Source organism: Mastigoproctus giganteus, chromosome 12 (assembly GCF_048544385.1).
Source record: "Mastigoproctus giganteus isolate SK-2022 chromosome 12, ASM4854438v1, whole genome shotgun sequence".
Lineage (NCBI taxonomy): Eukaryota > Metazoa > Arthropoda > Arachnida > Uropygi > Thelyphonidae > Mastigoproctus > Mastigoproctus giganteus.
The window spans coordinates 47,429,611-47,454,096 of NC_143586.1; the positions used below are offsets into that span (position 1 = coordinate 47,429,611).

General features: G+C 34.9%; 1 protein-coding gene across 1 annotated transcript in view; it reads left to right on the forward strand.

Moving 5' to 3' along the window:
- LOC150077017 (equilibrative nucleoside transporter 1-like) overlaps positions 1-24,486 on the forward strand; it is a 157,806-nt gene that overhangs the window by 124,185 nt on the left and 9,135 nt on the right. Inside the window, exons 9-12 of the mRNA XM_090385620.1 lie at positions 1,135-1,211; positions 7,912-8,026; positions 11,212-11,297; positions 24,162-24,361. Coding sequence (XP_090241746.1) covers positions 1,135-1,211; positions 7,912-8,026; positions 11,212-11,297; positions 24,162-24,361 — 478 coding nt within the window. The remainder of the gene's footprint in view (positions 1-1,134; positions 1,212-7,911; positions 8,027-11,211; positions 11,298-24,161; positions 24,362-24,486) is intronic.

Here is a 24,486-nt window from a genome sequence, read left to right on the forward strand (position 1 = left end):
ACATTAGGTAAGCTAATGTTCAAAACCATATTGTACAAATAAACAATTCTTTGGCTGTATTTTAATAGGAAATTCATATTTTTCCAGTGAAATTTAATTTCTGGTGCAGTATGAACTTCATGCTTTTTCCAAAAAATCTCTTGTTTTCCTGCTGTATTTTTGGGAAGCACTCCTGCTTTTTGCAAAACACCACCTATTTTTCGTATGTTTTGGTTCCAAAACTTCCTGTTTTCCTCTTTACAAATTGCCTAATCTTCATCTTTTTTGAAAGCCAAATGTTGGAAGCTATCTATGAGCCATTGGTGTGGCTTGCGAGCTTCTTCAAAACTCAACTCCCCTAATTTATGCACTGAAGTATAATAATACTTGTACAGTCATTTGTAGTTATTTGAAATGACTGTATTATTATACTTCACTTCATTCTGTAAGACCTCTTATACTTAAAAATTATCAGAACCTATGTTTCAGATAATGGAAAATGATAGGTATTGTTTTATGGTCGTTAATGATTATTTAGCACTTTATGTTCTTAAAGGTGAATATGAAATAAAATATAGTCAGGAACAATCATAAGCATTAAAAAGGATTCAAATGCAGATATTTTTTCCAAATGGATAGTGCAAAATTCACTATGCTATTTTTTTTTTTTTTTATTTATTTTCTGATTAGTGGATGACTTCAGTTAGAGGGATTTTGGATGAAAGAGAGTCAGTGTACAAAATAATTTTCTACAGAAGTATGTCCTCTGTGATGGTATAGTGGTTTTATAACTTGTTACTCATTTGGAGGTGGCTGGATTTGAAACCTTTCATAGGCTGGAGGGATTTTTAAAAGCCTCTTCAGTTGGCTGTAGTTAGCCAATCTGACAGAGAGAATAGGGTTTCCCTTCATGTTATTCCAGTTCTTTCAGCCTTCACAGACATGAAGAGCAGCCTCTGAATGCACATTCCTACTGACATAATAATTGGTGCAATGTCTTAAAATCAACAAGGGCAGGGAAAAATATCAATTGACTAAGGAAACTTCTATCATTACCACATATTTCATAAATGTTTTTAATTATTCCTTTGTTTTTGTTTGATTTTTAAATCCGCTATTATGAAATAATCATGCATTTTCATATATTTTTTTCAGAATCCATTAGGCAATTGGAAACCTTGGCAGAATCTGAAATTTATCATTCAGTTTCTTTATACACTATTTTCAAAGAGGTATGCATATAAAACTGTATGCAACTATAAATGATTAATGGAATATACAAACAAGCATTCTTCTTTAAAAAAAAAAAATGAATGTATTACAATGCCAAAATGAATTTCACCTCTGCTTCTAAGTTGATAAGGGACAGCAGCACTTGTGAACTCCAAAAAGATCATATTATGGAGTTTGCAAATGCTAATGAGTTCCTGTCTTTACTTGTGGCACTGATGCAATGGTAAGTGTACAGGCATGTCTCTTTGGAGGGACTCACAATACTGGTCAAAATCTTAATACCGGTATTTTTAATGCTGGTGGATCCTGGGATCTTGGTATTGTAAGCCGTAAGTAGGAGGCATGCATTTGCATTACTAGAGGTGATGTTGCTGTCTTTTATTTTATTGTGAATATTGGGATTGTTTTAGTACTTAGATAGCATAATTGCACCTCTCCAAGTATAACCCTAATTGTGGCATTAACTTGCTGTATTATTTTTGTAGCATATTTAGCGGCAGAAACTGGAATACCGGTATTCCAAAAACAAATTTTTCTCAGTAAATTTTGATGACAGTTAAGTGCAATAAAGTAAGAAAAAAACAAGTAATTACTTGAATTCATGTTTTAAATCAAACTTTTATTACAATAATAAATATTCTGACAAAAATTATTAAAAATACTAAAAACAAAAAGAAATACTTATTGATGCTGCAAATTTTAGTTATGTTTAAGCATCCATACTACCTGTCTGAATAAAGTGAGCTCTTAAAAAACTTACTCAATCAATATTGTTATCGTTTAAACTGGATCTAATTTGGTATATACAACCAGCGTAATGCGAGTTCGATTAACGCATTTTTCAGTTACCGCTATTTGAAAAAATTATACCACTTTTCACTTTACACAATGTAAATTTGCAGTTAACGTGATTTTTTTTATGTGATAATTAAAAAAGATTTGAATTGTGCACTAAGCTTACCACATGTCGGACAGGCAATAAACAAGCATTTGCCCGCTGCCCACCTCAGTGTGTTCCATGAACCATCGAAAGAAGACATGTTACTTGTTTGTCTCCTGCTAATAAAGTCACTTGCAGACTTGCATTTAAAAATTCTAATTTTTAAATGAGCCAGATGAAAATGTTACCGCAAAGAAGATAACTGTAAAAAAACTAGATGAAATCTTTCATATCGCAGAGAACCTCAAGCAAAAGGTTTGAGGTTCTCTGCGATATTTATTTCACCAGGGCCTAGAGAAGACTGTTGTCGGCTATTTGAAATTGATTGATGAAAAAAAGAAAGCCAACACTGTTCAAATGACCCTGAACAAATAGTTTCTTCATTGTGTATTTTATGCCAGAGGTTCCCAAACTTTCTCGGTTCACGGCACCCTTAGTGTCTCTCAGTAATTTTTTCATGGCACCTCTTGGCCAAAAGAAATACCTAAAAGTTCCATCTATTACAGTAAGTAGTTAGGTCCAAACAACTTAATAAGTAATGTTAAAACTGTGGACTATCTCAAGCTAGTAGTTCGTGTGGTGGCCGGCAGATGTCGAGTATTGCTGTGTTTCCCTCAAAAATTTTAAATATTCCACGGCGCACAATTTGGGAACCACTGTTTTATGCAATAAACATTTAATTTTATAATTATTTTCATTATATTTTACATGGTATACAGTTTTTTGTTATTTAAAAGGTATTTTTAAAATTCTTCTTGGACATTCCTGAAGGTCAAGGACCAATTATAATTTTTCCTATTGATATTCAATTAACATGTTTCCATTTTGTGTGATGCACTCGTGGATCGAATTAATCGAGGCCAGCCTGTAGTTGATTAGCGACAGAAAAGGCCCTTTCAGATTTTATGCTGCATGATGATATTGTACAGAGATAGCCATAGACTAGTTGTAGGTTTATCCACCCTTATTCCCTCATCTTCAAAAAAATGTTATTTCCTTTTTAACCATATTTTCTGGGGCTTTGAACTTTTTTTAGCAGGAACAGTTAAAAGTATTTCATTAATTACTGATTCAAGTTTTATCTTTTAAAATCCCATTAGAGTCAGGAAATTTCTTATTTTGGAAAAAATTTGTGGAACACTGATTCTCTGTTCAGTGTTGATCTTCTAAGGTTGAATTCTGTCTGTCATTTTCTGAAGGAGAAAGATGTTTTGTTAAGTGAAGTATAATTTTCACTATAGTATCTTTACTGAGTCTGGGAAATAATTTGCTATTATCTTGTGTCCAATTTGCAAATACTGAAGAACCTGTGATAAATTTGTGTGCCTCTGTGAAATATGGAGTTTCAATGCCACCGTATGCAATTCTCTAGCTATTTCAGAATTTTGATTGCCAAGAGTTTTCATTATAAATTTTATGGCAACAACTGCAGTTAAAAGATTTGCTTCTTTGTGGCATAGCACATCAAATTTATAGGCATTAATCTAGTCAAATTTATTAGTCAAATGAATACTTGAATCTAAATCAATCTGAATCTAAAGTTTTCAAACATGGACAGTAAATCATTCCAGCGAGTCTTGGAATTTAATTGCACAACAATTTCTTTGCCAAATTCTGCTCAATATACTTTTGTAAATATTTATAATTTTTTGGTTGGTGGTTATAAAATCACCTTTATGTGAATAAATCATAAACAATTATTTTTTAAATTAGTACCAAAAAACTGGTATTTGTGCATCAATACCGGTATTTGAATACTGGGAAAAAACTGACCAGGATCCTAGTATTTGAGATCCCAGGATCTCGGTATTGTAAGCCCTAGGTGGGAGGCATGCATTTTTTGCACTACTGGAGGTGATGTTGCTTTGTCTTTTATTTTATTGTGAATATTGTTTTAGTACTTAAGTAGCATAATTGCACCTCACCAAGTATAACCCTAATTGTGGCATTAACTTGCTGTATTATTTTTGTAGCATATTTAGTGTTCCCTTTTCTGTAATAGTCTTCTAGACATAACCATGTTAGTCTTTATAGTAAATATATATAGATATTGTATTTTTATCAGTTTTATTTGGTATATTTTTAATACTGCTTTTGATGGTTTATTTTATGGTTATATTGATGGTTTATTCATTTTATATATGATGTCATTATATCAGCTAGTAGTTGCAAGAAATACTTGTATCAAGAATTGCATCTTAAGAAATCTGGTTTCCAGAAATGTTCATAACCAGTCTTATCATCTTTTTCATCATCTTTGGATGACAGCAATTTTCCATATTTGTTCTATGATGTTGAATGTTGTTGTTTTGGCCAGCCGAATAACACACTGGACCATCTCAGATACAGCACCATTTTTACTTTAGTCAAATATCAGTAACATTTGGGAGGTAAAACAAAAATTGGTAATTATGATTATGTAATTTAATAAGACCCCTACATTTGAGGATGAAATTTACGTGTTTATCTTCATTTGTCCTCGAATTATTAGGGTTTGAAATCGATTCAATTTTTTGGGTACCCTGTATAAATTAGCTTCACATCTTATGGCATTTCTAATAAAGATTAAATCAACCAATCTAATTATGTGCATTAAAGTAGTAGTAGAGGCACCTCTGTAGCCAGGTGGAAAGGAGCAGCAGTGCGTAGCACACACTTCTTGATTAGACCGGGGTTCGAGCCCATCACCACCAAATACGGAGGATGCAGAAAGGTCAGGGAATGACCACCGCATATCCCGGAGCAATATGGCCTTAGTTGCTAATACTCCTAAAACCTAAATAACAAACAGCGTTAAAGTAGCTGTGTAGTCCATTTACTGCTTTATAATTCCAATGGTTTTATTCTTTACAAACTGCAGTTCTTTGTAAAATACTTTATTGTATATGAAATTAATTGAAAAACAAACTGTAACTGGTTTCTCTGAAATAATTCTTTATTTTGTTCTATATTATACATTTTATAGGAAATGTACAGTTTAGTGCTTTGCATCATTAGCATTAGTAAAGGCATATGATGCAAGAAAGTAAGCTTATACAGCTCAGCCAAAAAAGAAAATACACACTTCCCATTTCACCATTTCACCCATCCATTCACTCCAAATGTTTGTCCACGTTTTCCTTGAATTTATTTAAACTGTCAACTTCCACAATGACAGATGACAGTTTATTCCAGCAATCAACTACCTGCTGGCTAAAGGCAAATTTTTGTACATCTGTTCTACAACTGTCTTTCCTCAATTTGAATTTATGTCCCCTCAAGTTCATAAACTGAGCAAGAAAAGAATCCCATCAGCATTGATCTTGCTCAAATCATTCAAGGCCTTATACACCTCAATCAGATCACCTTGCAGGTGCTAGTCTCCAGATGCTGCAATTTGCAGAACTTAAGCCTTTCTTGGTAAAAGGACCCCTTTCTTTCCCTCACCAAACTTGTTGCCCTTCTCTCTCTCTCTCTATTTGATCTAGCAACTCTACATCCTTCCTAAAATGAGGCCTCCAAACCTGTATGCAGTACTCAAGGCATGGCCTGACCATTGCATTATACAAAGGGATAATCACCTCTTTATCTCTACTAACAAAATTCCTGTATATCATTGAGAAGACCCCATGACCTGCTCTGGCAGCTTGTCGCAGGTGATCCCATTTTGCATTCTTGTAATGCCAAACAATTGAAGGTTGGGAATAGCCATGGGATAAAGGTTCCATTGGAGAAAAGACAATCACCAAGTTGTGATCTGAGGTGCCTAAAGGACCACCCACTTCGACCGTTTACCTAGAAGGGTTGTTTGTGAGAAAAAGATCAAGTGTGTTGGTTGTATGGTTAGGATTGTCCGGTATTCTTGTAGGTAAATGGACAATCTGTGCAAGGTCATTAGTAATTGCAAAAGCCTCAGCATCTCAACCAGCTGGGTCTGTGTGACTAGAAAACGGAAGCCAGCTGGAGTTGTGAACATTAAAATCACCAAAGAAATTACCTCACTGTTAGGAAAGTTGGACTGGAGGAAGTCAAAGAGTTCCAAGTGATTAGTGGAGTTTGGGAGTTGGGAGAACGGTAGAGACAACAGATGAATTTGACACAATGATGTAGAGAGATTTTACGCCAGAGAAGATTGAAAAGAGGAGATTCCAAATTACCAAGTCTCTGACAAGGAATACCAGAACGGACATATGCACAAGTACCATCTTTGAGGGGAAAGGAATCATACAGCGAATAATTTGGGCAAATGAGATCAGCAGTAGTTGCGTCAACCGATAACTGAGATTCTGTCAGAGAAAGTACATGGAGTTTGGCAGACTGCAAGTGGAAATGGACATCGTTGAGATTAGAATTGAGATCACGTATTTTGTGAAATGAACTAGGAAGTGGTTGCGAGGTTTAGATCTTTTTGCAGATAAGCTTACTCTATTAGTTTGACAATTCATGATGTATTCAATAGTGAGAAAAAATGAGGGAGATGACATGCTGTATGTAGTAATGAAATTTTTCATATAGCATACACATGGTAAGAATATACCCAGATCATTGACATAACGTAGCCTCGACAATGCCCCCTGCATACACACTACTCGGACTCCCTCCAGTCACTATCTGATCCGTCACACTAGCTGATCCGGAAGCCTCCTAAATTGTTACCAATACATTCGGTCTGGTGTACTAACTAGTGGCTGGCCTGCGAACACTGTTTTAGAGCTGTACCCTCAAGATGTAAGGAAGATTCGACCTCGCCATGATGTCCATCATAATCTCAAAAGTCATCAGTCATACTAACATGATGGAAGGATTGACTGGAATTTAGCTCTGGAGACTAATCATGGGTTCCACCACTTCAAGCCTCCAATAAGCAAAGTGGTGGTATTGCACTGGTTGAGAGTCATCTACCACCTAGTATTGCCTGGTAACACAGAGGGGGTGGCATTCCTCTATGTGGTGTGTGCGCCACACCTCGACCCCTGCTTACGTTGGTTCACATCTGAGTGATAACCCACAGTGTGCTTGTGCATGGGGGTTATACCCAGGATTACTAACAGTCCCACCATCATGAAAGTGCAAGCAGAGGATTTGCTGTCACAAACTGTCCGGACTTTGCCGAAATTGGGTCCACTTGACTTGAATGTCACTCGAATATCAGTTACATCAGCGTTTTAGACTCCCAGGTAGCAAGTACGGCTTGTTTGGCATATCTGGCATATCTGGGAGAATGTCTGTGACAACCTCAAGGGCCAAAATATAAAATAATTATGTAAAATATTTTTTAAGTAATATTTAAAATATAAAATTAAGATATGTATAAATATAAAAATATTTATACGTTAGGTTTTTTTGTTAGAATTATTGGTAATCTGAATAAATATATACAAGACAGAATTAAATTTTCCAAACTTCAGCATTCATTTGTTTACCTTAAATTATGGTGTTTTACACCATGCTTTCTTTCAAGTATATCAATATGGATATACTTGAAAGAAAGCACTAGGAATATATACTTGCATTATGTGGCACTTCCTCATCCTCATGTAGGCCAATACATCTCTGCAGATACACATGCACTTTTGTGCAATGATGCATAGTGGATTTTGCATAAGTCAAAAACTTTTTGACTCTATGTACCTTATGTAATTGTAAAATATAAGTAAATTAATATAGCCGATATCTTGTTTGAATCTTGATGTGCTGTTTATGTTAGAAAATTTGAGCATTCTGTAGCTTCAAATGTTATTTTATATCAACAGATATATTAGCAGAATTTATATTTGCAGATCTGGCCTTGTTCGTTATCTGTAGTTCTGACACTTTGGATGACACTTAGTGTATTTCCTGCCATCTGTGTTCTTGTTACACCTTCTGAACCTTATTCTGCTTTCTTTGGAAATGGTAAGAAACTTTTTCCCACATGAAATTAATTCTTAAAACTTTTTTAAATATTCCTGATCAGAGTTGTTGTTGAGAAAAATGTTTAAAACAGCATAATTCATTCTCACCACTTATGACTTGGAGTGAATTGTTTAAATAAGTTCTTGTTTCAGATTTTGTCAACTTTAGAGGTGGATTAAATGGATTTTTTACTCAGCGGTATTCAAAATAAAGATACAAATTTCTGTTGTGTTCATATCCTTTTCAGGATATGCAAAAGGGTATATTGATAAGTTCATGGCCTGACTATAAAGCAGTGGACTCACACCAGTGGCTGTGTATTATTTTTCAGTATAGTCTCCATCGAGCTATACATACACTTGTTTCGGTGAAGCTGCAATGCAATTATCCCACACTCATAAAATGATTCATCAAGACTTGGAAAAAGTGGTTTCATAATTGATGTAACTTCATTTCTTTTTTTTTTTTTTTTTAAGTTAAGTGAAAAAGAAATCTGAGAGGACCACATCTAGTGAATAAGGTGAGGGCAGCAGCAGTTTGTATACTGATTGTTTGAGCAATATGCTTAATTTGAGAATTTTTTTGATTTGTTTGATTGACTAAGCATTTTTCACGCTGATGTTTTTAGTGGGAGCACTGTTTTGATGGCCAACCGGGCTAGCCAGGTGGGTAAAGTGCCTGCCTGGGCAACCCAAAGGTTGCGGGTTTGAATCCCGCCTCTGGCTTGGATCAGAGTAAAATGAAAAAACTTTGGGAGGTGCATTATGACCACAGAAACTGATGTGCCAACAACTAACGAAAAAAAACTGTTTTGATGAACAAGACAAATTTTGTCAGCATCCTTTTTCTTTTAGATTTGATAGTATCTTGAAATTGATGTAATAGGTTAACACATTATACTCCTATACTGTTTGATCTGTTGGAACATAGTCTCCCATTATTGTTCCTTTGGAGTCCCAAAAGATTGTTGTCATCAGCCAATGGAACTATTTTTGGCTTCTTTTTGGGACAGTGAACTTTGGACTGCTGCTTTGATTTAGGCTGATAGTGGTGATCCATGTTTCACCCATGGTTACAAATCATGCCAAAAATTTTCTTGATCCACTCTATAACACAGGAAATATTTCTGAGAAAGTATTGTACCAACGCATTTTTAATCTAGTGTAAGAAACCATGAAATTCATCTTGCAAATGAATCTGCATGTGGAAACATGTAGATATACATAGTTAGTGACTGGTCCAGGCATATGTGTTCAGTTATTTTGTCGAAGCTGAAAAAGTTAGATATGTATGATCTACCTTTCAGTGAAATGTTTATATATCACATACATTAGTATGTCACAATTTCAAAATATTGAAAGTGTTTTCCATATGTAATTAAAGCTTAATATTTGTTTGGTGTTAAAATATCAATATCCTGATAAAAGTATGAAAGCAACCTCCTGACAAAAAAGCATGCACCTTTGCATACCTTTGCTAGCTTCCACAAAATAACTGAACACATATGCCTGAACCAATCACTTCCTACATATATCTGCACTTATCCTCCATATGCACAGACAACTCTGCAACATATGTAGTTTTATAGCATAAACATAATTGTCCTTTCCTCAGTGTAGCAACTGCTTTCTTGGTACAATGCCTGTGGAGTTTCCAAGTCTGTTTAACTTTATACCAAAATTAAGAGTTTGGTGAATACACTTGACCTATACATAACATAGAATAAATCTATTAAACAACTGCACTGAACAGTCAACCGTTAGAGCATATCAGTTATAATCAAAATTTAAGACAATCTTATCCTGGCATGGCTGGCAAAATTTAAACTGCATAATTAATTCAATGATCTTAATGCTTTCAGCAGAACAATATTTTGCTTTAATCATCATAAGCCGCCTTGTTATTGTACTACATTATTTTCAACAAATGGCATTGCTCAAAGATTAATCTGACACTTATTTAAAAGATGAGGCACTGATTATGTTCTTGGACTTACTGATCCCTTATCAGATATCAGGTTGTCTCTGGTGAAAATTCCCTGACAAAACAGTGGTAAAGAAGTTGCTGCTTGGTGTGAGCTGTCAAGCAGTATAAGAAGTTAGTGAATTTGTAAAATAGGTGATGCTGTTTTTGCCCTTTTAGAAAACATTATTAAAAATAACATAGTACAACAAAGTTTCAGAAATTCAGTTTCCTTCTGTAAAAGATTTGATATAAATTTCCTCTAATGGGACAATAGTCAAAGATATCTTAGAATGCTTTTCAAAAGTTATCTCGCCTCAGTTCTTCTTCCAATAAAATTGAATATTCTTACTATGTGAGTGTTGACCATTTAATATATTCTCATGTATTTGTGTTACAACTATGTTACTTCCAGAAAAAAATCAGCAGCAGCAGCAGAACATTTTCCAAGTTACAAATAAAGCTTAAACTCTTTTTTTTTCTTTTTTTTTACTTTTGCACACAACATAGAGAAAAACCTTCAAAATTCTTCCATGCACCACTTAGTACAATTTTTCTGTTAAGGCATTCCCTTCCTTTTACTGAAGCAGATACTTCAATTTGTATGCAGATTGAAGTATCTGATTTTTGTGCTTCAAATAATTATATGTTACTATTTATTTCCAGTTATTGCATTAATGCTAAGCTCTTTGAAACAATTAACTAATTATGCCTCAAGAATGTGTCATTTAAAGACACGATTAAAGTGGTATGCATTACGACATGCTGCTTAAATAATTGTTGTTTCTGAATAAAATTTTACATTTAAATTCACAAGGCAGGTTATTTTTTAGTACTTTTTTTTTTTTTTTAACCAAAATTACTAATATTTACAAAATTCTGATTGCTGCTACAGAATTTAATCAAGAATTTTAATTACAGCCAACAGATTTTAATGTGAATGGAAATTTTTTCTGAATTTTCATTTATATGTGTTTAAAAACATATAGGCACTATAGCTCAATGAAAGGAACCAGTAGATATTATCCTTTGTTATTAAATTATAGCGGTGTCCATTCTTATCATTATTCCATCAAATGTCTATTTAGAGTTGATTCCCTAATTCATTTTAAAATTTTATACTATCACTTTTATTTTTAAATTTTTTTTGTTGTTAAGTTTTTCCTGATTATGGAAAACATGTTTTTCATGACTAAATTTATATAAATTCTCTTTTATCATAGGTAGGTATTTTATTCCAGTGGCATGTTTTCTTCTCTTTAATGTGGGAGACTTTTGTGGAAGGACAGTTGCAGGATTGGTGCCACTGGTAAGCCATGGACTAGTAAATATACTTATTTTTATATAAACATTTCAAATAAAGTGAAGAAATTATCAATAACAAGAATAGTGATGCTACAATGGTGAGTAATGTGTCATCTGATTTTGTACCAAATTAACAAAAGAACAAAATATTCATTGTTGAGACATTTGTGATTGGTGAGTGATATTTACTCACCAGTTCATTTAAAGGGGAGTTTCAGAGGATGTTTCCCAAGTGGATACTACCCCGCCTCAAATCCAAAAATTAATACAAAATAGAAAATTTCAAGGAAAGGAGATATTGGATATTAAAACAAGTACTTATCCAACAAGTTACACACTAGAAAATACTGACAGTGAGGACTGTCATCACAAAGAGTCCTTCAAAATCAAACAGGAAGTTCAGCAATACTTGGAATAAACAGAAGAATTCAAAGAATACTATATACAGATCTTAAACTTTTCCTGTACCAAATTTAGACTCTTCAAGTTGGAGTTATGCTGAAAAATATGAAATGTGCCGAAATGTGCCCTAATGAAACCTTTTGCATATTGATCTGTTCAGTAATGAATGTTACATTTATTTAAATGTAATAAGCAGTGATCACTAAGTATTCAATAATGCTGTACTAAGACAATAGTAAAAAAAACCATGCAAGTGATCTGATATATGAGCACCATGCATTCCTGAGGAGTAGTTCACAAATCAGGAGTGATTTTCCTATAATGTAAATGAAAGTATGTAATCCTTTCCACAGGAAAGTGGCTTAAAAACACAACTGATGAACTTTATCATCTTTGTATTATGTAAGTTTAAAAATAGCAGTGATGTGTCCAGCATTTTATTGAACTGATTTTATAGGAGAGGGGAAAAAAGGTCCTTTGTTGAGTTATTCCTTATTTTATTAATCCTCAAATAATTATTTATTAGTTAAAAGGTTTTGTAATTTGGAATTTTTCAATTATGGTATTAATTATGGTTTAAAAATATTTCATAATTATGTTTCATATGATTGTCGTTGTTTGTTCCATAATGTTGTGTCATTATACAAGTGACTTATATAAGTGACTAGTTGTCCATTTCACCACCTTTCTGTTGAGAGCACTGCTAACAGGAAATCGAATTCAACAAGAGAGAATGAGTTAATTCAACTTAAACAATAATATAGAAGTAAGAGCCATGGTAACTTGTTTTTATTGCTTTTGGAAAAGGGTAGTAATTTTTGGAAATCTCTATGAATAGGAAAAGACTATAATAATTATTACAGTATTAAGTGGGAAAGCTAAACATGAGCCAAGCAAAAGCATATGTATTTTGTCCATACATGTAGAATGCCAAGAAGGAATTATTTAATTTGAATAAAATGCCTAACTCCTGCTGAACATTTGTAAGAATGAAGGAAGCTAAATGTTTTGCTGTTCTTCACCATGTTATACCAGGAATGATATGAATGCTAACATTGAGGTGGGTGTGTTTAATGGCAGAAACACAACTTTAATGTTACAATGCATTATTATGAATAAGTGCACAAAGGGGTGCGCTTACGAAGAAAGGCTTAAGTTATGCAAGTTGCGGCATCTGGAGACTAGGCACCTGTGAGGTGATCTGATTATTATTATTATTATTAGCCATATGGTGTAAGGAAGCCTGAGGCTTATGCTGCACCAGCCAAAAAAAATTCCCGAGTTACCCTGAGAGAGAGAGAGAGAGAGAGAGAGAGAGAGAGAGAGAAGTAGAAGGGAATCACCAAGAAAGAGAAGAATGATGATATCCAGCTTAGGACACTGGGTGTGCCAAGCCCATACTCATCAGATGTGATTGAGGTGTATAAGGCCTTGAATGGTTTGAGCAGGCTCAATGCTGATGGGATACTTCCGATTGCTCAGACTATGAACCTGAGGGGGCATAGATTCAAATTGAGAAAAGATGTGCAAAAGTTTGCCTTTAGCCGGTGGGTAATTGATTTGCTAGAACGGACTTCCATCTGTTGTTGTGGAAGTTGATAGCTTAAATAAATTTAAGCTGAACTAGACAAGCATTTGGAGAAACCGATGGGCAAAATAGGAAGGTGTTTTTTTTTTGGCTGATGCTGTATAAGCTTGCTTTCTTGCATCATATGCCTCAACTAATGCTAATGAGAGATGGTCAAAATGTTCAGAGAGAGTTCTGAAAATAATATTTAAAAAAAACTGTCAATATTTTATACAGTTTCTAAAATTTAATTTTTTGTTATTAAATAACAAAAAGAATGAATAGTTAGCAAATAAAACTTCATTTAGTAATCAAATTTTTGACCAAAGAGTGCAGAAATGCTAAAAAAATCCATGAAAAATAATTGCCATCATTGAAGAAAAAATTTTTAGAAAACAGAAGAATTAAAATGTCTTAACTAGAAAAAGTGCTTAACATTTCCTGTGAAAACACTTTAACAGTAATACATGAGTATTACTGTTATGTTCAAAGTTTATGCAGGATGTGTTCCCAGAAACCTTTCCAATCATGACAAACATCAGAGAATGGAGTAATGAAAAAAAAATGTTTAATTAATTCTTGCTAATCCAGATAGATAAACTTTTATCCTGTTTGGTGACTGATGATGAAACTTGCTTGCATTTTTATGATCCTGAATCCAGAAAGCACAAGGAATCTCCAACTCAACAAAGTTTCTAACCTAACCATGAGTTGAAAAAGCATTGGCATCAATTTTCTGAGACACAAAAGGATTGTTGTTAATTGATTACCTTGCACTCAACCAAAACTACAGTATTGGGAATATTCTGCCAGTCTCATGCCAAAGTTAAAAGCTGCAATTTGGGAAAAAAAGACTAGTAAAGTTTGGTCACCAGGTTTTGCTTTTCCACGACAATGCACCCATGCACAAAGTCCAGGTTACACAAGCTATAACTCATGAGGGAGAGTTTGAACAATTAAACCATTACCCCCATACTGCCAGATCTGGCCCCAAGTGGCTGTTATTTGTTCAGAAACCTCAAGTCTCATCTTTGTGGAACTCATTTTATAGATGATGCAAAGCTAAAACAGCTGAATGCCTGGTTTGATGTCCAACTCAAATATATATATATACAGTGGATTCCGTTTATTTGGGAGTCATCAAGATAGTGGCCCGATTTTGGCCCGATTAAGCGGCTGCCCCAATTATGCAAAGTTTCATGTAAATCGTTAAAAATACAGTAGACCTCCATTTTACAATTGATTCTCTGTTCATGGAGAATAAATTGTAAATTTTGATTCTCCATGATTTTGATTTGCACATCATGGTTTTACCATATATGGACTTACCATAGTAAAGTATGTTCACTATACAATATGTAGTAAGCGCCAGTCATTGTGATCACGTTTGTGAATTGAATTTTAATTCTATTAAACAGCAATTCTAATAAGTGAAAATAGGAGGAATAATCCACAGGCTATAAAAGTAAAGATATATTAAGCGCAAATTTACACTTTTTATTACCTTACCAATTAAAAAATTAAATGATACGTGAAAATCGGAAGAATATTTTCCACAGGTTAGCAAAATAAAAATAAATTTATGTTTACGGGTTAATTAATATGTACTGTAATATATACTAACTAGTTGATATTTCTATTCACTGACATTTGGGGGGGGGTTAAAATTTAAAACAGTAATAAAGATAAGCAATCAATAACAAAGAACACTGCACACACAATTGCAACTAACATGATACACGCAAGTGAGAACGGAGTAAAAAATAGGAATGAAGAGAAGATTATAAAAATTTATTTGTTTTTTTATATGATTTAAGATTTCATGAAAGGGAAAACATATTTCACCATAATAACGTAAAAACCATAGAATTCCAGGTGTTCATATTATCCCAAATTCAATAAGATTGAGTTTATAATAGATTGCACTAACAGAAAAGCCCATGTGAAAAACTGCTAATCATTTTTATTGTTTTATGGTTGTGACCTCCAGAAGTCCAACCAGACCACATGGTATGGTCAGAGACAATTGTAGGGTAATCTCGAGTGCGGTCACCTTGTCCCAATTAAGCGAAGTCTCAATTGGGTTTTGTTCTTTAAGATTTGTCTCAAATAACAGGAATCCACTGTATATATAGGGCGGGCCAAAAGTAGGTATACAGTACTGATCAGGTCATGGTATTTTTATTTTATTTGATGCCTATGGACTTCTTTTTTTTGAGGCATAGTAAAGGAGAAAATTTTTGAGAGGAAGTCCCACATGGACGAATTGAAGGAGTTCATCTCTCAAGCATTTATCGACATTGGTGCTACCAGAATTTGTGTGTCACAGTGTTGAGGACAGGTTCCAGGAATGTTGCAACGTTGATGGAGGACATTTCGAGCATCTAAGAGACTAAACATGACCCGATCAGTGCTGTATACCTACTTTTGGCCCATTCTGTATATTTTTGAAGAATTTAACTCTTTGCAGATTAAATACAATAAATGTATGGAATGTTGGAGTGAATGAAGCACTGAGTGGTGTGCAGGGGCAAACACCAATTTCCTGAGTTCTGAGTGATTGCACAATGCAAACAGCATTGTGCAATCGCTCAGAACATTTTTAGTACTTCTGGTTCACTATTTGACTGTGCAGTATAAATTCATAATGAACAATGCCTGTAGGTCAAAAAATAAAATAAGCATGAACTTCACATTTGATCAAGATTGCATTGCTCTTTTGGGCCCTGGAGAAGACAGCACCCTCCAGCTAAAAGACTTGGCTTTTGTTTCCAGTTTATAACCACACATCCACAAATTGTTACCAGTAATGATGAAGCTTCTGCTGATCCAAAATATGGATCAGCAGCAGCACATTGACAAATATCCTGGCTTACAACAACTTCCTTCTCCCTGTGATCATCAATGAGATTGCAAGGCACAAAACTGGGTTGAAATGCATTGCATCCCCAAATCTTGTGCAAAAATTGATTGACATGTTCCTTGAGCACTACCAGTTGTACTAAAAACTTTGCAGTTAGTTAAACTTCAATCACTCCTGATCAGATCATGAACACAAATGAGTCATTTCTTTTTTGAAGCTGAAGGGTGGCCAGAGTAGTCATGATCTTTGATAGAGAAGAAACCCTCTTTAAACATTGTGAACTACTGAAAAAGCCTTCAAACAACACACGGGAACTTCTTTGAAAGCTGTTTTTAAGGTTTCATAGATTTCTGTTGCACTTTTTGTTGTGCATCAAATTTTGCAAAAAATTGGATGCAAATTTTCTGCTCAGTAAAATCATTCATTTTAAAGTACAATGAAACATAAACTCCTTTTTAAACATGTGTTAATTCAGGCCTACAGAAGATAAATGGGCAATTTGTGTGTTACTGAAAATCGAAACTTGCAACAAACACTGCAGTCTCAAGATACAGAGTCACCCTCTGAACTTTTGATCATACCTCACACACTATGTTATAATTTAAAGAATTTATTATAACTGACAATTTCAGAGGTAATCATGCATTCCTAACTTCATCACCATGGAATCAGTGTATGGTGCCCAGAAAGCATGCAAATTGACTGTAAAATGTATGCAAATATACTGATGCCCTCATGATCTTAGTTTAAATGTTCTTCTGAACATTTAAAACAAATCCATCATCAAAAAAAAGACATTTCAATCATTCTGTAAATGGGAATATGTAATTATTTCTAAATCATTGCCAGCAATAATAAATTCACATTCATTATAAGATGGTCTCCATGACTGTTTAGAAAGAGAAATACTAATTACCATGAAACAAATGTAGCAAATTAATATTACAATTAAGATTTTACTTTGTAAGGTGCAATTCTGCTACTGGAATACCAAGATACTCTAATATTTAAAATAAAATCTTAAAAAAAAAAAAAAAAAAAAAAAGCAACATTCAACCTTAGCTGTGCAAATGCATGATTAAATGCAACATTCAACCTTAGCCGTGCAAATGCGTGCATATGGATGGATGTCACATTCATAACAAAATTAAAATTAAAGACCGGGAACTCAATAAGCACCACCTCTTTAAGGAAATATCAGTACTGGTGAATTCTGAGAAAAAGGACATATTTCCGTTGTTAACCACTATCCAGCCAAATATCAACAAATCTTGCTATATGATCCAAGAAACAGGAAGAAAACAACAAATAAATTCAGCTTTAATTCGGGAATTTGTCATTGCCACTGCCCTCCATAACTTAAATAAGCAAATGTAACAAAGAAAATGTAAGTAAATTTTAACATTGAACTAAATCATAATTAACATAAGTAAATAAATTATAATAAAACAATTAACACAAACCAAATAACAAAATAAAGATGTCAAGGAATGGTTATGAGCAGTAAAACCAGAGAAAACACAAATTGTATGTTCGTGATGTGTGAATGTATCTCCAATTCATAAAGGGTGTTCAAAATGAGACATGAGTAATTAGACCCGTTAGCTTAATTTCAGTTCCATGGAAAATGATCTTACTGGCTAAAAAAGTAGTGCTTTACCATTCAGACAGGAGGGCAGTTGTACTTCAGTCATAGCATGGGTTTGTTAGGGAGAAATCTTGCCTGACCGATTTATCTGGATACTATGATGTATTAACTAAGGACCTGGATGCAAAAAATTTTAATATAATGTATACTTGGATTTCAGGAAAGCTTTTTATACTGTTGCACATAAAAGACTGCTGTACAAATTGAAGCAGTGTGACATTAAGGGCAAGTTGCTTCTATGGATAAAGGAATGGTTGAGTGCAAGAAGGCAGAGAGTGGTGATCAACGTACACTGCTCTTGTGGACTAATCTTATTAGTGGAGTCTGCCAGCATTTCGTGCTGGACCCATTGTTTTATCCCTGCTAGCAGAGTTTCTGTATATCATTGACAAAACCCCATGAGCTGGGTCCTGGCAGCATGTCTGCACTACTCAGAGAATGTCACTGACTGTGCTCAATTACCCCTAGGTCTTTTCCATTCTCCCCAACCCTGAGTGCAGTACCACAGAGTTGATAAGTTACTCTGGGATTACTGCTTCCTGTATGCAGTACCTTGCATTTGTCGATGTTTAATTCTAGTTGCCATTTCTGAGCTCATGTGCTTAATTTTTCTAGATGTTTTAGAGGCTCACCCTGATCACTGTCGTTAAAACATTCTGCCAACCTTTTTATCATCTGCACATTAAGCCTGATATACCTTTATCAATATCATTGATAAATATTGAAAACAACACTGAACCCGGTGGAACTCCACTAATAACATTAGTCCACAAAGAGCAGTGCCCATTCGTGACTATTTTCTGTCTTCTTAACCATCACTTTATCCATAGCAATAACTTGCCTTAATGCCACATTGATCCAGCTTGTACAGCAGTCTTTTATGTGCAACAGTATCAAAAGCCTTCTTGAAATCCAAGTATATGATGTCAAAATTATTTTTTGCATGCAGTTTCTTCATCATAGTAACTTCTCAGATTAGTTATACAAGACCACCCCTTAACAAATCTATGCTGGGCTTGCAGTATAGTTGCATGCTTGTTCAGATGGTTCTACGTTACTTCTTTAACCAGTGATTCCATTATTTTCCCTGGAACAGATATTAACCTAACAGGTCTGTAATTGCTAGTGTCACCTTTTGATCCCCCTTTATGAATTGGGAATACATTCACACATCTCTACTCCATAGGAACCTCCCCTGAATCCAAGGATGCTCTCATAATTATAGCTATGGGTTTGCTTACCTTCTTTGCTACCTCCCTTAATATAATTGGATAGATTTCATCCTCACCAGGTGTCTTTTTTTATGTCCATCTTCAGCAATTTCTCCTCCACTTTCCTTTGTTATCACAAGCTGATAAACTTCTGGCATCTCCTTCCCTAAAGAATTTCTATGGGTGAACGTAGATGCAAAATATTTATTCAATTTGGCCACAACCTGAGCAGGGTCATCAATAGTTAACCCATAGACATTAAGTGGCTCAATGTGATTCAACCCCTTCCTTCTACTGTTAATATAAGCATAGAAGTCTTTTTCTTTTCCAGAGATTTCTCATAATTTGCCTAACCTTCTTTGTGACTTGATTACAGACTAATTTGTATTTACCATAGGTTTCTGTATCACCCCTCAATTTATATGCATCCCGTGCACTTTTCTTCTCTGCCAAGTTCATCTGATATCTGTATAGGTCTATGCCTTGAACAGTGTTTCTCCACTGGTATGAAAAGCTTAGTAGCTTCTTTTAATTACTTCACTGAATACTTCCCATTTAGAATTTGCTATGTGTAACATCATCAGTTGGTCCGACTGCACACAATTTAAAACAATTTTAAATTAGTACACTGTAATTGCTGCCACTCAGTGGGTCTTTTACCTGTAGATTCTTAATACATGAAGAATCACTGCTGATAACCAGATCTAGAGTATCGTGCCCTATTATTTCCTCTGTAATGTGCTGCTGTAGAAAACAGTTATCCAAGAAATCCACAAAAGTCTTGCTAGTGTGCGAGTGACCAACCCACAAATTCCAGTTAACATCTCGAAAGTTAAAATCTGCCATTATGAGACATTCTGATTTGTTGGCCCACTCTGTTTCTCTGTATAGCTGTTTGGTATACTCATCACAGTCATTAAGCCTATAACCATTCCTACTGCTTATTATATCACACCAAACTGACTCAACATTGCACCGATGTCAGCTGGATGCACTGCCTTAGATTTAATATGCTTCTTAACTAAGAGCATAACCCCTCCACCTCTCCTGTCTTATCTGTCATTCCTGTATACATTGTACTCCCCATATTCAAATTCAGCACCACTTATGTTTGAGTGACACTATATTTCCACTATTCCTACAATGTCCACATTTGACTTAATCAGTACAGTAATACCCCGAAGTTATGCGATAGGTGGGTCCGACGAAAATCGCGTAAGTCGAATTCGCGTAAGTCGGGGTACAACTTTGCATATAAATACATATAAATTTTGCTTAATTGGGACCAAGGACTAACAAAAACACTAGTTTAGAAGAAAAATATTAATAAAATTGCAGTTCTTTATACATATTAATACAAAATATGTATTAAAAAAACAAATGACTTACGTTAAAAAGTTATTTCGATGTCGATGGCTTCATAAAATCTAACAAATTCGTCTGACAACACAGCGCGTTCTTTTTTTCACGCAGAATTTCTTCGTAGCAAGCTAATAATTTTTTTTTTATTCCTTGCTTTGTAGCTATAACGCGTTCTTCGTTCCATGTGCTTTTCGCCGTTGCTTCATTTAGGCCTGTAGCACGTGCAATATCACATGGTCTTTCATTTCGCTCAAAGCGTTTCACAATTTCATGTTTTTTCTCTATCGACAGAGGCGGACTGGCCATAAGCCTTACCGGGGAAACCCCAGTGGGCCAGTGTGATTTTGGGGTTAAACCATAGTATGAGGCCACTATAAATTTTCCCGGGTAAGAATTTTGACCCAGTCCGCCTCTGTTTATCGATAATTGCTTTTCTTTTTCTCTCCGAATCTGCAGTGTCTTCACCAGGACGCTTCCTTTTCACACCTTTTAATTAAGTATTTTACTCATTTTTAGGGAATAAAGCACAATTACAAAACGAGGAGGCACGCTTGATATGCATAAACAAAGCTGAGCGCATGTAGCAACTGAATAAACAACACCATAAAGGCAGAGATACGCTATTAACACCTCACATTTCTAGGGGTTACTACCATAAAACAATAAAAATCCAGTTGCGTTTCTGCTAGTGAAATCTGTTATAAACTGGTAGTGAAATCGATCTAATTGCATTTGTGATTATACCGATAGCTGGAATTGTGTTGGTTTTTACGTTATTATGGTGAAATGTGTTTCCCCTTCACTGATATAAAAAACATAAAAGCAGCAAAGTTGAATTTTGTTCATCTTTCGCTCTCATTCTCCGCCGTCGCACCGTATATCGATAACATATGAAAAACGACCTTGAAGATAGTGGGCGGCAGCGTTGCCAAACGAAAAAATCAAGAACCGCGTAACTCCGAGTTCGCGTAAGTCGGGGTATTACTGTACTTCAAATTAATCAAATTTATTTACAATGCTCCTAGCATTAGCATACATACAAGTATACAGGCATGTGTTCTTACTCCTAGTTACTCTAACACAGCCCACGTATTTATTTGTTCCATGATGATCCACAGCAGGGCCTGAAGTTCCAGACACCTTTCTTTCCAGGCTGCTGCATGTACCAATAGTGGCAGTGAAAGAATCACTTTCACCTCTACCTGCAGCTCTACTTAAGCTATGTCTGTGTATCCCCCCCCTCAATGCTAGCATTTTTTCAATTCATCTATCAAGAATATTTGCTGATGCCTTGATGGCATCAGCAAATATTCTTTTGTCCCTTCTATTCAAGTGTATCCCATCCCTGTAAAAATAGTCTCTCTTGTTAACAACCAAAGACCATGCTGAGAAAAATTCTACCCCATCAGCCTTGCACATTTTCTCCACGGCTGAATTGATGGATAAAGCTCTCAACATATACTCCCTCCTATTATGTCTGAGCAGAATTGCACACACTTTCAAATTCAATCCTAACTCATGACTTTTTCCCAACAGTGCTCTGTACTTGATAAGTAAGTCCTCAGATCTCCTACTCTTAATATCAATAGTGCCAGTGTGTATAACAATATCACCTTTTGTGTCCTTAAAAGATGATATCTGCTCTACGTCATCTAATTTTGTCCCTGGTAGACATACCCAGGTCTATTTCACCTATCCTTCTTGCACAACATATTTCCCTTTTCCCCGACAAGAGGAATCCTTCCTCTTGTTCAGACTGTGCACATCAGGGGGCACAAATTCATACTGAGGAATGATGTTTGTAGAATAAATGTGCAGATGTTTTCTTTCAGCCAGCGGTTGGTTGATTGTTGGAATAAACTTCCATCTGTTATTGCGGATGTGGATAGTTTGAATAAATTTACAAAGAACTAGACAAACTATTGGAGGAGACTGTGAGGTGATGTGGTGTGGGAAGGTTTTTTTTAAATATTTTTTGCTGATACTGTATAAGTTTGCTTTCTTGCATCATTTGTCTCTACTAATACAATACAGTGGATTCCAGTTATTTGGGCCACCGGTTAATTGGGGCAGCCATTTATTTGGGACAAATCTTAAAAAACAGAACCCAATCAAGAAAATAGACACGGTTTACTTTGCTTAATTGGGACAACATGCCGTTTAATCGGGGCAGAAGACTGCAACACCGGAGATTACCCCATGATTACCCTAGAACCCAATCGAGAAAATAGACACGGTTTACTTCGCTTAATTGGGACAACATGCCATTTAATCGGGGCAGAAGACTGCAGATTACCTGGAGATTACCCTACGATTGTCTCCGACCATACCACGTGGCTCGGTCGGATTTCTGGAGGTCACAACCATAAAACAAAAACAATTAGCAGTCCCCTGTTTATTGGGCTTTTCTGTTAGTGCAATCTATCATAAATAAATAAATAAATTTTCTGTTTATACTCCGGTACGACCATATGGTCAGAGGAGTTCACAAGATAGAGATAATACAAGAAACAGCACTATATTCAGCAGTCATGGGCTTGAACCCGGCATGTGTACTTATACACCCGCGTGCCTAACCACTTGGCTATGGCGGCAATAAACGGATAGTAAACTCGATTTTATTGAATTTGCGATAATACCGACAGCTGGAATTCTGTGGGTTATTATGGTGAAATGTGTTTACACTTCCATGGAATCTTCAATCATATAAAAAAATTAATTTTCAGAATCTTCTCTTCATTCCTATTTTTAAAGCTTCATAACTTGTTACTCCATTCTCACTTGCAATTTGTGTGTGCCGTGTTCTTTGTTATTGATTATCTTTTTACTGTTTTAAATTTTAACCCCCACTCACAAATGTCAGTGAACAGAAATGTCAACTAGTTAGTATGTACATATTACAGAGGCTGACCGGGCTAGCCATGTGGGTAAAGTGCCTGCCTGACAACCCAGAGGTCGTGGGTTCGAATCCTGCCTCGGGCTTGGATCAGAGTAAAATGCAAAAACTTTGGGAGGTGCATTATGGCTGCAGAAGCTGATGCACCAACAACAACAAAAAAAAAAAAAACATATTACAGTATGTATTAATTATTCTGATTATCACGTATATTCTTCCGATTTTCACGTATCATTTAATTTTTTTAATTGGTAAGGTAATAAGGGTAAATTTCTGCTTAATATATTTTTATTTTTATAGCCTGTGGATAATATTCCTCCTATTTTCACTAATTAGAATCACTGATTAATAGAATTAAAATTCAATTTACAAACGTGATCACAATGACCAGCCCTTACCACATCGTATAGTGAACGGTACTTTACTATGATGAGTCCATCGTAATATGATTTGATTGTACAGTGAACCAATTGTAAAGCGGGGTCCATTGTATTTTTAACTATCTACGTGAAATTTCGGATAATTAGGGCAGCCACTTAATTGGGCCAAAATGCACTAGTCCTGATGTGTCCCAAATAACCGGAATCAGCTGTATTAAGTATTTGACAGAGGACCATGACAATCATGGTGGGTTGTATATATTTTTAAATTAGATCAATAAATTAGAATAAGTTATATAAAGTTTACTAATGCTCAGCTAATTTTCTTTAACACTGAAAATGTAAAAAAAAGAAAAGCGGAAATGTTTTGAGCATTTTTTTATTAATAAATTTAATTTTTGATTATATTAAATAAATTTGTCTTTGTATAAAAATTTATATTTTATAAGTGAACAAGATTGAAAAACTATTACATACAACTACTGTTGCAAAGAATTCCATGTATCACTAAATATATCCCCCCCCCCTTTTTTTGTTAGGATGTTAAACAGAGTTACTGGCTTTTTGTCCTCTCTTGTCTACGAATACTGTTTATACCTCTCTTCATGCTATGTAATGCTCAACCACGCAGTCATCTACCAGTCATATTTACTAATGATGCCTACTTTATAACATTTGTTTCTCTCTTGGGCTTTAGTAATGGCTATATATTAACTATGGCAATGATTAATGGACCAAAGTAAGTATAAACTGTATATAAAATTATCATTGTTTATCATTCTCTATGTAATGCTGAAGAGTCTGTCACAGTAACTGGGAAGTATTATCTTTCATTGTAACATTTGTCACATGCACAATATTCTT